We start from the raw sequence: 13,616 nt of genomic DNA, 5'->3' as shown, positions 1-13,616 counted from the left end.
ATAACCAAACATAAGCTTTACAGATTGGTTTCAAAGTATTAAATTTAAAGAATGTCTCTTTCTGTTATTTTTTTTTTTAAAGTAAGCTTCAAAGGTAGATAGTGACATATATTGTCAATTGAGCTTACTTTATTAAACGTTTTCCTTAACTTTTTTTGGAGGCTTCTTTTGTCGGGATTTTGTTGAGAAGTAGCTCATATACTGATTATAGCTATTAAAAATATCAATAACAACAATATTAAATGTTTAGAGAGTCAAGCTTTTTGACTTTCTTTAAGACTAAATCTTCTATAAGGTGTCTATACTATGGAGGTAGCAGAGTCTTTTCTGGTGTTCAGCCTTATAATTATAAGTTCAGAAGTTTGATTTTTAAAAATTGCTTCATCTAGGAATAATTAAGCTCCAGGAAACAGATTCACACTAAATAAACTAATGACTCGTACACAGAGCAGTGCTGGAGATAGAAAGAGAAGTAATTGTGGTTTCTGCCCTCAAAAAACTTAACTAATAGAGATTAAAACATATACACTAATAAATGTACCAATTAGAATAAATGAATAAGAGGAATATAACATGCTTTGTAATCAAGATTGTTCCCTTCAGGACACGAAATTATAGAACTGAAGATTGAATGGAAAGCATAAAAAAATTAAAGTGGATGCTGCTGAAAAGTTAATTTAGCCTGGTTGTTAAGATATCAAACCATAATTTTTAAAAAGTGACTCTTGAATAAGAAAACATTGATATCCAGAGTAGCTTTCTCCCAAGGTGGGTCCAGTCCTCACCCCCAGTGTCATAGCCCCAAAAATTATGTTCTCAGCTAATCAAAGGGTGGGAAGATGGGTCAGATCCCACCCATGCAATAGCTGTGGGGCTTGTCTCCTATGCAGCCACACTTGTTCTTCCCTCATCATCTCCTAACACCTTATTAGATTATGAGTTCCTCCAGGGCAGGGGCTGTCTTGCTTTTCTTTGTATCCTAGCACTTAGCACAGTACTTGGCACTTAGACTGACACTTCCCCCCCTCCCACTACTGTCTTTTCACCAGCCAGTTTATAACCTAATCTCACTACTTTACTTGGGCCTCTATGAGGTGCAGTTGAGCAGATGCCCTGGGAAGTTCCTTCTACTCCTTACCTTACTCATCCTATGTCACCCATATCTCCTTGTGGTTGGGCAGGTACCTCTTAGAAGATGTGTTCAAAAAATGTTTATTGAGGGGCAGCTAGATCACGCAGTGGATAGAGCACCGGCCCTGGATTCAGGAGGACCTGAATTCAAATTTGGCCTCAGACACATAACACTTACTAGCTGTGTGACCCTGGGCAAGTCACTTAACCCCATTGCCTAACCATAAAATAAAAAAAAAAAATTAAAAAATGTTCATTGATGCAAATGCACTTTCAAAAAAGTTTGAAGGTCACAGCAAATAAACAGTACTAATCATTAAATTTGTTACTTTTTCCTTAGATGCAGTAGTATAGATGTATTGGAAAAATGAATATTTTTTTCTTTTTAAAAATATATTCCATGAATAACAGTATCCCTCTACAGGCATTTATTATTAGCATGTTTAAATGTCTAAAATTATAACTCACCTTTTATATTTAGATTAATGCTTCCTTGATGAAATCTGAGGTCATTCTAGTTTTATCAGCAGCATATATCTATACAACATCTCTCAGGTTGGGTTACTCTGACTTTTTTAGGTGGCTTAGGTCATCCATTCTGTTTCCTCTTGTCAGCTTTACTTCAGAGTGATATTTTCTGACATTCTTCCCCAAATTGTTTGGATGTCCCCACTTTGTGGCTTGAAACCCCTTATATACTTTCATTGTAGATGTCAGAAATATCTACCTTTGTTTTTCTTGTCTCTATAGTTTTTCAGTTTTCTGGCCTCTAACTAATCAGTGTATTTTTCTCTATTTAAAAAATATATACATATATATGTAGTACTTCAGTCCCCAGAAAAGATGTCCATGAAATTTCTAGTGAAACCTCACCAAAACCTGATGCTGTATTAAAACAAGGTAAGAATAGTCTTGTATATTATTTTGTAATTTTAAAAATAAGAATACTTTAAAAGATGAAATCTTTTTGACTTTTAAAAATGCTTTGTCTTTGAAGTTTATATATGTGCACATATATTTATATGCATATATCTCTGCATAGATAGATAAATGTTTGACTCTAACTGTTCAGTTTAGAAATAGCATGATTTGATTTTATATGCATAGTTTTTTTTGTTTTGTTTTGTTTTTAAAGCAAAGCTTTCCAAAATGCTTTATACTTTTTTTGACTTCTCAAAGTTAGGAAAGATGGTCTATCAAATAGTGGGTGGTAGAAAGAAACAATTTCATAGCATCTTCTATACTACTACAACCTGATTTTGCCCAGAGTCTTTATAAGTATTCTTGACACTGTGAAAAGGAGATGAATACAGTGGTGATTTGTTATTTAGCATTAATGACTTGACATGTCTTTTCTGAAATACTGTAATAGGTAACTTTCACTGAAAGTTATACAGTTTGTAGCATACAGTTCTTTATTCTGAGTATTTTAATAATCAATAATTTTCTCCCAATTCATGTTTAGCAAATTTATTTATAAATAAATTTATTAATATCTTTTGATTTTTTTAACATCACAAAAATTTCTCCTTGCGTTTTCCCTCCCATCCCCAGAGAGCCACCCTATATAACAGATAGTATTTTTAAAGTCAGAAGAGGGGAAAGATTATAAAAACTAATCAGCAGATTAGAAAAGTCTGTAAATAAATACAGTGTACTACATTCATGAATCTCTCATCTCTGCAAAGGTGCAGAAGTATCTTCTCGTATGTCTTCTTCAGAGCTATGCTTATTCTTTGTAATTTTGCAGCATTCACTTATTATTTTTGTGTGTGTTGTGGTTCTTTCGGTTTTCATTGTGGTAGACATTGTGTGTGTTGTTTTCTTGACTCTCCTTACTTCTCCTCATATCGGTTCATATAAGTCTTTCCATATATTCTATTATTCTAATATTCTATATTCATATATTCTTCATTTCTTACAGCGCAGTAATATTCCATTAAATTAATGTACCAAAATTTATTTTGTCATTCCCCAGTTAATGGGTTGCTTCTTTGTCTTCCTTATCAGTTTAATTATGCGTGGTTTGTCTGAAAAGCTCAAAAAGTTAACTTCATAAATTGTTAGTTTTCTTATGAAAGGTCAAATCCCCATGTATGTTTTAATTTGGACTGATTGTTAGCATAGCCTTAATTCAGGCTTGATAAGATATATAATTTAATTTTACCCATCATTTTCAATTGTTGCTTTCTTCACTAATGATTTTGTTATCTGTCCTAAAATTGCTAGTGTTTGAATTCAGTAAATGAGTTTCTGATAACAGTGCGAATAAAACTGATGTTTATACTCTGAATGATAATACTGACATCATATATTCTTTTCATAAAATGTTCAAAGTGTTAGACTGACTAGTTGCCTCTTAAGTTTTTGTTAAGTTTCTGAAAATTATATAAGCATGCTAAACGCATGAAAATAACCCTTAACTCGTATCTGTGTTTGAACCTAATTTATCTTTAGATTAAAAAAAAAATCATCCTTTTTATATATCCAGGCATATTGTCTTTGATTTTTAAAATAGGCATTATTTCTGATTTTCTTATAGCGTTTGACCATGCACTTGAATTTCATAAAAGTAAAACTGTTCCCAGTAACTGGAAAACGGAATTGAAAGAGGACAGCTCTAGCAGTGAAGCAGAGGAGGAGGAAGAAGAAGAAGATGATGAAAAAGAAAAAGAAGATAATAGTAGTGAAGAGGAGGCAAGTAAAATCTGATAATATTTCTAACTGTAAATAACAGAAGGTATTCCTTCTGTTTGGCATAGTTGGCATAAAGTATTTTGGCAGTATTTCGCATAAAGAAACTTCACTTTTTTTCAGGGAGATTCAGTAAGCATAGTGAATTCATTTTACATAGATAGTATTTACCTCTAATATGTGAATTATTATTTTTCTTACTATTTACCAAGTTAATAGCATATACTTTCTGCTCTGTAAAATTAATAACATTGTAAAGTTAGCAATATATTTTAAAGCTGTGTTTAAATTCCTCCTACTTACTGATTGTTACTGTTTGATATGAAGATTTTTGGCATCAAAATTTTTTGTGACTGTTTTACCATTAATAGATCATTTGCTTACCTCAGATCTCTCTTTGGTAAATTTACAAGTAGTAAGCATACTTGTTCTCTCCGTGACTATTTCACATAAACTTAGAAATTTCTGGTAAGAGGGAACTCACCAGGAAGCTCATTACATTTTTGTCACCTTTGATTGTGTTAAAGTTCTTCCTTATACTGAGCTGAGATCTTGTTTCCTGTACTGTCACAGCCATTGGTATTAGTTCTGCTTTATGGAACCACATAAATTGTCTGACTTCTTTTCTACGTGACAGTCTTACTATTTGAATAGAAATGTCATATTTCTTCTAGGTGATCTCTTGTTCAAAATATATCTATCTCGAGGGCAGCTAGGTGGCGCAGTGCATAGAGCTCTAGCTTTGGAGTCAGGAGGACCTGAGTTCAAATCTGGCCTCAGACACTTGACACTTAACTAGCTGTGTGACCCTGGGCAAGTCAGTTAACCCCAATTGCCTCACCAAAAAGCAAAAAAAAAACAAAAACAAAACAAAAACAAAAACAAAGAATATATCTATCCCCAGTTCCTTCTCATATGACATTTTTCCATACCCACCAGTTATCTTCCTCACCCTCCTCTGGGTGTACTCCAGTTTGTCCATGTCACTTCTAAAACATGACATCCCAGACCAAATGTAATACCCCAAGTGTTGTTTCATCAATGCAAAGAACTTGGGAACATTGGTTTCCTTACTCTGTACCCTATACTTAATGTAGCCTTTATTTTTTTGATATACTGCTTGATACGTGATATTCATTTAATAAGTACTTTTTCATTCATTTAAGCAGAAATATCCCACTCTAGACTCATTAAGGTTGCAGTGAATTAAAACCCCTAATCATTTACGTATGAATGCCTGCCTTGACAGTGCAGTTGGCTTTTTTTTTAATGTTAAGTTTTGGACCTCCACAAAATCCTACTCCTATGCCCCATTATGATTATATAGATGATCCTCAGTTTGTCAGACTATGCCAAGGTAGTGCAAAGTGTGGCAGATTCTACTCTGTTAAAAAGGCTTCAGGTATGTTCGTGATGGTAGACTGCTGTCCAAAAATGTAGCTAAGGACAGAGAGGCACATCCTTCACTAGTAACCTGGCCACTAGATAATGAATTCTTTGACTATGGTAACGTACAAAACAAAAGAGAAATAGAAAATGACCATATTATCTTCTCTGTTGCATCCTACTTCTTCTTCAGTAATATTGACTGAGGGCAGAAAAGGAGTCAGAAGGAACTAAAGATCATATAGTTTTGAGACCATCTATAAATATTAATCACTTATACTTGAAATGTGAACATCTTGACCAGTTATCAATAATTGGTCAATTTTTGACCAAAAGAGTCCATTTGGACTCTTAACATGGTATATTCCCTATTTCACTATATTACAAAGTAAATATGATCAGAATAAAAACAGTTTGCAAACAGTAGCTGGACCAGACCAGATATAATCAAAGGAGACCTCTGTTGAAGGTGACAGCCTTTTCTGGGGATGGAGAGATTGATTCTCAGTGTTCTAGAAAGAGGTGAAGATACCAGACAAATTATTTTAAAAAATCATGAACACTATTCCTACCAAAGAGGACATCAATAACTACCAAATCATGTGCTTAATTTCTCAAGTCTGAAGAACTTTTATGAGAAATAACCTACACCTTTATCAAGGGCATGCTTGATGAAAGTATAAGAAAAGAACAGGCATGGTTTCAGAAATTAAGTTCTATATCAGCCTAAGTCTTCATAATTACATATTTGTTTGAAAGCCACAGTCAGTATAAGTTACCACTCACTGAGCTTCTTGTTTGTTGATTACAATAATAATAATAATAATAATAATATTTTGGAAAGCAAAACACTACCATAAAGGTATCTTCCATACATAGTTTAGGTTCATATAGCATTCCCATAAAAAAAAAAAGAAGTGAGATAACTTTGTTTTAAAAACCTTCTTATTATGTTAATGTACAATGAGGAATAAGATAGGGACATGTTTGCCAAAAGTGTTTATTACTGTCATGGAGACGATCTGTTATAGAGTACAAATCAGTGATGAAGTCCTTATAGAAATGATATCCTCTAGATGTTCACTTTTTGCAGTTGACATTATTCTGATGGCATCAAGACCCAAAACATAGAGTCTTCTAAATCTTTAAAAAAAAAAAAAAGTCAAAATAATTCTGCCTAACTTTCCACATGAGAGAAAAAAAAAGAGTGGGTGAAAAATACTTAGTGACTAACAAATCAAGTCAGTTAGCATTTATTAAAGGTCTGCTATGTACCAAGTACTGTGCTAAGCCCTGGAGTTATAAAAAAGGCAAAACAAAACAAAAAACCAGTCTTTGCTTTCAAGGAGCTCACAATCTGATGGGGGGGACAATGGGCAAAACAGTCATGTACAAACAAGATATATACAGGATAAATGGGGGGCAATCACAGAGGGAAGGCACTAGTATTAAAGGAGATCAAAAAAGGTTTCTTGTAGAAGGTAAGATTATAGCTGGAACATGAAGAAAGCCAGGAAGGGCAAGAGAGAGAGATGAGGAGAGAGAGAGAATTCCAATAAAGGGGACAGTCAGACAAACTGCTCCTAATCAGGAGATTGAATGTCTTGTTTGAAGAACAGCAAGAAGGCCAGTAACACAGGATTGTAAAGTATGTAGGCTGAGAAGGGAAGACTAAGGAGTAAGAAGACTGAAAGGGGAGTAAGGGGACAGATTATGAAGTGATTTAAACACAACAGAATTTTATATTTGACCCTGGGGATGATAAGGAGCCTCTGGAATCTGTTGAACACAGGAGGGTAATATGGTCAGATTTGCACTTTAGGAAGATTAATTTGACAGCTTTGTGGAACTTGGAATGGAATGGGGTAAGACATAAATCAAGGAGACCAATCAGCAGGCTAGTCCCATCATGATATGATGAGATCCTACTCCAGGGTATTAACAGAGGAGAAAAGGAGCAAATATGATTGATATGACAAAAGTAGAATTAACAGGACTTGGAAGTGGATAGAGTATTTGAGAGTGAGAGAAAGTGAGGAGTCAAGAGTAAAACCCAAGTTGCAAACCTGGGTGACTGGGAGGATGATGATAACCTCAAAGGAATAGAGAAGTTCAGAAGAGGAAAGGATTTGAGGGAAAGATAGTTCTGTTTTGGACATGTTGAGTTTTAGATATCTACACAACATGCAGGCTGAGATGTCTAGTAGGCAGGTTGAGATTTGAGATTAGGAGACTGGGACTACCTGAATAGATCTGAGAATCATTGGCATAATGATGATGACTGAATCCATAGGAGCAAATAATATCATTAAGCAAAATAGTAGAAGAGAAGAAGAGAAAAAGGCTATGTCAGATCCTTTGCGGAGCAGCCACTTTATTTAGGCCTCAACCTGGATGAAGATCCAGCAAATGAGTCTGAAAGGCAGTCAGACAAGTAGGAAAAAAACTAGGAGAGAATAGTGTCACAAAAAAAGCCTAGAGAGTATTAAGGAGAAAGGAGTGATTAACAATGTCAGAGGTAACAGAGGTTAAGAAGAATGGTTTGAGAAAAGGCTGTTAGATTTGGTAATTAATACATCATTAGTAACCTTGGAGAAAACAGTTTCAGTTGAATGATGAAGCCTGAAGCCATAATGCAGAGTTAAGAAAGTGTCAGGAAAGGAACTGAAGGCACAGATTGTTAGTAGCCTCAATAACTTTAGCCATGGAAATTGAGGAGGGAAAAATCAATGGAAGATTTTTTTTGAGGATAGGGAAGACATGAGTGTGTTTGTAAGTAGCAGGAAAGCAGCCAGTAGGCAGGAAGAAATTGAAGATAGTTAGAGGGTCGGCTTGATAGAAAGGGCAATCTCCTGGAGAAAATGGGGTATAATTGAATCATTTGTGTGTGTAGAAGGGGTTTGACTTGACAAGAAGAAGGACCACCTTTTCATATTAGATGGGTGAAGGAGGAGATCATGGCAGAAAGCATTTGAATGATGAGAAAAAAGGAGGAGAAGGGGAGAAAAGGTAGCTCTTGGTGAATGGTATCAGTTTTTTCAGTGAAATTGTAAAAACAAGGTTCTCAGACAGGGTGGGGAGAAGGAGAGCCATGGGAAGTTTGACACGGGATGAAAAGGTTTGGAAAAGTCATTGTGGCAAGTGAGATAGTGAATCAGGGAATTGTAAAAGGATTGCCTTTCCACATTGAGGACTCGATTGAGATTATGTAACATAAGTTTGTCGTGAATTTAGTCAGCATAGTTTGTTTGTTTTTTTGCCATAGCACATGATTTTCTCCAGCTTTATTTAGCATGATGTGAGTAGGAGCTGAGGCAGTGAATGGTGAGCGTAATCCAAGACTGAGACTTGGCAAGGCAAGATCTTCAGTGGGATAAGGGGGCAAGGAACTTGAGAGAAGCAGACAGTATAGAGCTGAACTGGTTCACCAAGAGGTAAGGATGGGGAAGAGAGGGGAGTATAACTCTGCAGGGGTGAAGATCTGCGAAAGGACTGAGGGATTGCAGGTCGTACAAGGCCAATAAACAGCATTAAGGATTTCACAGTAGAGAGAAATGGAATGACAACAGATAGTGATCAGATCGGGGAATTTCACAGTTCCGAAAGTGATGTTTTAGTGGGTGATGACAAGGTCAAGGATATGAACATTTCTGTGTATAGGTACAGTGGAGTGGAGGAGTAGGTTATGAGAAATGAGTTAGTTGAGAAACTGGGAAGTTAGATGTTTAAGGAAATGTCAATATATATTTTGAAGTTCCCTAGTATTAGGTCAAAAATTGAGGAGAGGATAAAGACAGCCAGGCACTGAATTTGTTGAGAAAAGAAGTGTCCTGGAGGTCAGTTAGACAATAGCTAACAGAATCTTGATTAGGTGGCAGATATGGATTGAAAAAATTTCAAAGGAGGAATGAGAGGTTACTGAGTCATGGTAAGAGAAGGAAAGGCTAGAAATAGCAGGTGGGAGGAAGGTGTATTTCAATTCCCCCAGCTCAACTAGTGAGTGGGAGAGTTTGGGTGAAAATGCAACCAAGTGTTGGAGGGTGGCCAGAGAAGCTATGTAATCAGGAGAAAGCAGGGTCTCAGTGAGTACATGAAGATGGATAGAGAGGCAAAAGAAAAGGTTTAAGATGAAAATAGACTTGTTACCTATGGAACAGATATTACAAAAAGCACTATTGATAGAATGAGTACCTTACAGTGGGATATTGGGGGTGGGTGGAATAAAGAAGCAGTCAATGGGAGATGGAAAATAAGGTTTAAACTTTGACAGCTGAGGTTCAGAATCTTGGAAAGGGAAGGAATTGACAGGGTGAGAATTCATTAATCATTGAAGAATGTGTTCAGGTAGGTTATCATCATTCCTATGGGTTCAGCCTTGTGGTGGAACCATCCCAGAGCTTTGGGACAGCTTTGCTTAACAGGAAAGTAGAGAGGGATTAAGGTGAGGTACTCATTCAGGAGTAGGCTCAGGAAAGGCAACTGGGGAAGATGCAATTGCAGGAGGGAATGTGATGCATTGTAAATGTCTAAACTATGATGTGCATTTGGATGCGCAGTCTGTTAGATATAGTTAGATATAGATGGATAGACATAAAGATAGATAGATTATTGAATCTGTTATCTACTTCCAGATCATCACCCCTGGAGAGCTATACTCCCCTCTCTTCCTCATCCTTCTCCTTTGGTGAACTAGTTCAGCTCTACACTGTGTGCTTCTCTCAAGTTCCTTGCCCCCTCATCCTATTGAAGGTTTTACCTTGCCAAGACTCTGTCTTGGATTACATCCACCATTTACTGCCTTTGCTCTTATTCACATGCTGCTGAGCAAAGCTGGCAAAAATCATGAAACTACACTTAATAAATCCATGACAGATTTATGTTACATAATCTCAACCAGGTCCTCATTGTGGAAAGGCACTTCTCCTGACTTACTCTGTCATTCACGATAGAGACTTTTTATTCATTGTCAAACCTCCCATGGTTCCCCTTCTTCCCACCCTGTCAGCTGAGAATCTTCTATAGTATATTATCTGTTATTTAGATTTATCTTGGGATAGGTCTATCTGTATCTGTCTGTCTGTCTGTCTATCTATCTATCTATCTATCTTATCTATCCATCTATCTGCCTTATCTAGGTTTAGAAGGTATTACCAGATTCACACTGGGCCCAGTGATGGCTTTTAAGTCCTGTCATTCAAAAATTAGTTAAGTACAGAGAGGCTTATCATCAGACAGCTGACCTCTAGGTGAAGAATTTTTTTCAATCATAGCAACTCAAAAAGAATGTCTATTTAAGGTGTAGGGATGGGCAGGAGAGGATTCAGAAGAGGGTTACTATGTATGTACTCAGAATAAAAACACTCTCCTGGGTAAAATTTCATGTTTTTGAAGCATTTAATAAACATCATTCCAGCTAGATAAGACCTTCATTTGTTAAATGGGTGTTTTAGATTAGATGACCTTTAAGGTCTTTTTCAGTTATTAATCTATCAGATAGATCATATTTATTCTCCACAGTTTTGTGTCACATGCAGATTTTATGAATGTGATAACTATCCTATCATGCAGGCTGTTGTTAAAAATGTTGAAAAGAACAGGGCTGAGGACAGAGATAGTTGGTATTTACTCATTAATCAGCCTTCTTTGGCTATATTTATTCTGCCAGCTATAATCGTGCCGTACTATATTCTCATTCAGATTTCCTTACTCCATCTTGTCCATAATGAAGAAATTACTGGCATTATCAAAAATTACTTGCTGATATTGAGATGTTAATGTGTCTATGATGGTCCCTTTTTCTCTATTGGCCTGATATTCTAGCCAGAGACAGAAAATGAGGTTAATTCAGTATGACTTGTTCTTGGTAACTCGTGCTGTCTCTTAATGATAACCATTCTCTCTGAGTGTTCATAAAGCATCTGTTTTATAATCTAATCTAGAATTTTATTTTAAGGTCAGCATGTTGTATTTGTCATAACCTACCTTTTGTTCTTTTTTGATAATCAGGATAACATTTATCAGTGTCCTGTATTCTTACACTTCTCTCATTCTCTACAATTATGCAAAGATTAATGGCTGTGTTTCCATAATTTCATATTCAAATTATTTTAATACCCAAATAGGGAACGAGACTAGAGATTGGTCCTCTAGAGATTCGAACTTTGGCAGTTGGATTCTTTCCTCTATCATTGCCTGTCTTGGAGTTCAAATACCTCTGAATTTTTTTTCACCCTTTCTAATGGAAAATTGTTCTCCTTAATAAGTAGATAAAACTAAGTAGGAGATAAGTAGTTTTACTTTCTTCCTCCACCCCCCTCCAAGGATTGTTGTGAGGATCAAATAAGATAATAATTGTAAAGCTTTTAGCACAGTGCCTGGCAAATGGTAAGCACTATGTATATGCTAGCTATTATTGTTTTTTTCCCCTCTTAACATTGCCATTTATCTCAAGTAATAAGCCTGTTCACACCAAACACACCTTTAAAAGTACTTTCTGTTGCACTTAGCGTTTTTAGAAACTTAAGCTTATTTTTTGGTTTAGCCTCTTATAGTTCCATGTCACTCTTCTATGTTTGTTCCTGAGTATCCTGAGTTCCTTTCTTATATCTTTTGACTATTTCCTTTATAAATATGAGCTTATCTCTGAAATCCCTGTGTAGCTCTATCAGACTTTTCAGGAACCTTATTTTTAATTGCCTTCTGAATGTATAAGTAAAATTCTTCACCTTCTTCATGTTGTGGCATAGTGGATAGGGCTAGACAAGAAAACATGGGTGTGAATCCTGCTTTTGCCTTTGTATGACCATGAGCAACTCACTTAACGTTTCTGGGCCTCAGTTTCCTCAAATGCTAAATGGGCATAATTACGATTGTTGTAGACCTTAAATTAGCTAATATATGTGCAGTACTTTGTAAATCTTTAAGTGCTATATAAACATTCCATTTTTTATCCTTTTAATTAATAAGTACTGCTTCTGCTATTATTCATTTTTGTCCCATATGTTCTTTATAAAACCTAGATATATAATTTATCTGAGTATTTTCTCCCAGCCCTACCTCCCTTGCCCATAACTAATTAAATAATTTTTTCTATAATTGAAAATGGTGGTATATCTTGGGCCTGGAAGTGATTTATAGACTTAGAACCTCCATTTCAAAGAAAATAGTTTTATATCCCCTTGACACTGGATTTAGGTACATAACAGCCAGGATAAATGTAAAGTTCCATTTGTCAACTCTATTACCCCTCCCTTCCACTTCCCATTTTAAAATGCAAGCCACTGAATAAATGGGGTCTTTTCTGCCCCCATAATATCTAAATTAACTACCCTGCTCTCTATAGGTTTTCTGGGACCCATTTACCAGTGCTGCAACCCTTGATCACAACAGCAAGAAACTAGGCCCTTCCTTGTAATGGGAAGCAAATTAATTATCTGAAGATTTCCCTAACTCTGAGTCTTCAGGTAATTTTAAACCAAGTTTGGGCCCCACTCGATTCCATAAGTTTAAATTACTGCACGGTGGGGTTATGTGTAAGTTTATCTCTAGTTATATCTCATCTTGGGGGAAAAGTATATTATAGAAGCAAATTTTTTTTTTATTACTACCTGTTCCAGTTTAAGAGTAGGTCTTCTTGTGACTGTAATGTTAGTTTGTAAATGAGTTATGGGTATAGGAAAAAGCTTATTCATGAATTTCTGAGGGAATTATTTCTACTCTTGCCTCCCTTTGTGGAATTCCTTTTTGGTATTTTACTTAATAGATTACTTTTCAGAGAGAATTCTGATTTAAAACATAACGATTTTGGAAGTAGCATATGCTGCTTCTTAATAACTTAGTATTATTAAAACTTCATATTTTAATGGTAAAACACCCTTTTGGCACCTTACGATAATATAATTTTGGAGGGGGTCATAAAACCAGCTTGTATTAATTAAATATTAAATTGGACAAATTTTGATTTTTTTTTTATCTTGTTTGGTTTTTATTAGGAAGAAATAGAACCCTTTCCAGAGGAACGAGAGAACTTTCTTCAACAGCTTTACAAATTTATGGAAGACAGAGGTGAAGTGTGTTTTCTTTCAATTAATCTCCAGTTAATTTTTTTTTCAGATAATCAAATTGATATCCAGTTTAGTGATTAAAAGTTGATTTTGATTAATTTTAAAGATACATTCAAACTTCATGATATGTAAACAGTTATACCATTTTGTAAATTGATCTGTCTTCCAGATATCTATTTGTAGGTCTCTTATCTAAAAGTATACCTACTTTATTCTTTTTTTTGCTGCTCTGATTTTGAATCGCTAGAATGGAGGCACTCTTTATACTTTAAAATAAAATATTTTGAATTTTATGTAGTATATATCTTTAGATGTATGGATTCTTATTCTAATCCAGTATAG

At 35.3% G+C, this 13,616-nt stretch overlaps 1 protein-coding gene across 5 annotated transcripts in view; it reads left to right on the top strand.

Moving 5' to 3' along the window:
• Positions 1–13,616, top strand: part of LOC114049735 (AT-rich interactive domain-containing protein 4B) — a 196,399-nt gene that overhangs the window by 112,516 nt on the left and 70,267 nt on the right. For all 5 annotated transcript variants that reach the window (XR_003569904.1, XM_027871123.1, XM_027871125.1 and 2 more), the window contains exons 10-12: positions 1,955–2,031; positions 3,674–3,828; positions 13,203–13,275. Coding sequence is in view for 4 of the 5 variants with exons in the window: in XM_027871123.1 (XP_027726924.1) it covers positions 1,955–2,031; positions 3,674–3,828; positions 13,203–13,275 (305 nt within the window). In the remaining variant the exon portion in view is untranslated. The remainder of the gene's footprint in view (positions 1–1,954; positions 2,032–3,673; positions 3,829–13,202; positions 13,276–13,616) is intronic.

This window comes from Vombatus ursinus, unplaced genomic scaffold (assembly GCF_900497805.2).
Source record: "Vombatus ursinus unplaced genomic scaffold, bare-nosed wombat genome assembly UNPS02014798.1, whole genome shotgun sequence".
Taxonomy (NCBI): domain Eukaryota; kingdom Metazoa; phylum Chordata; class Mammalia; order Diprotodontia; family Vombatidae; genus Vombatus; species Vombatus ursinus.
The sequence above is the reverse complement of the archived record's forward strand: the minus strand, read 5'-3'. Positions and strand labels throughout refer to the sequence as shown.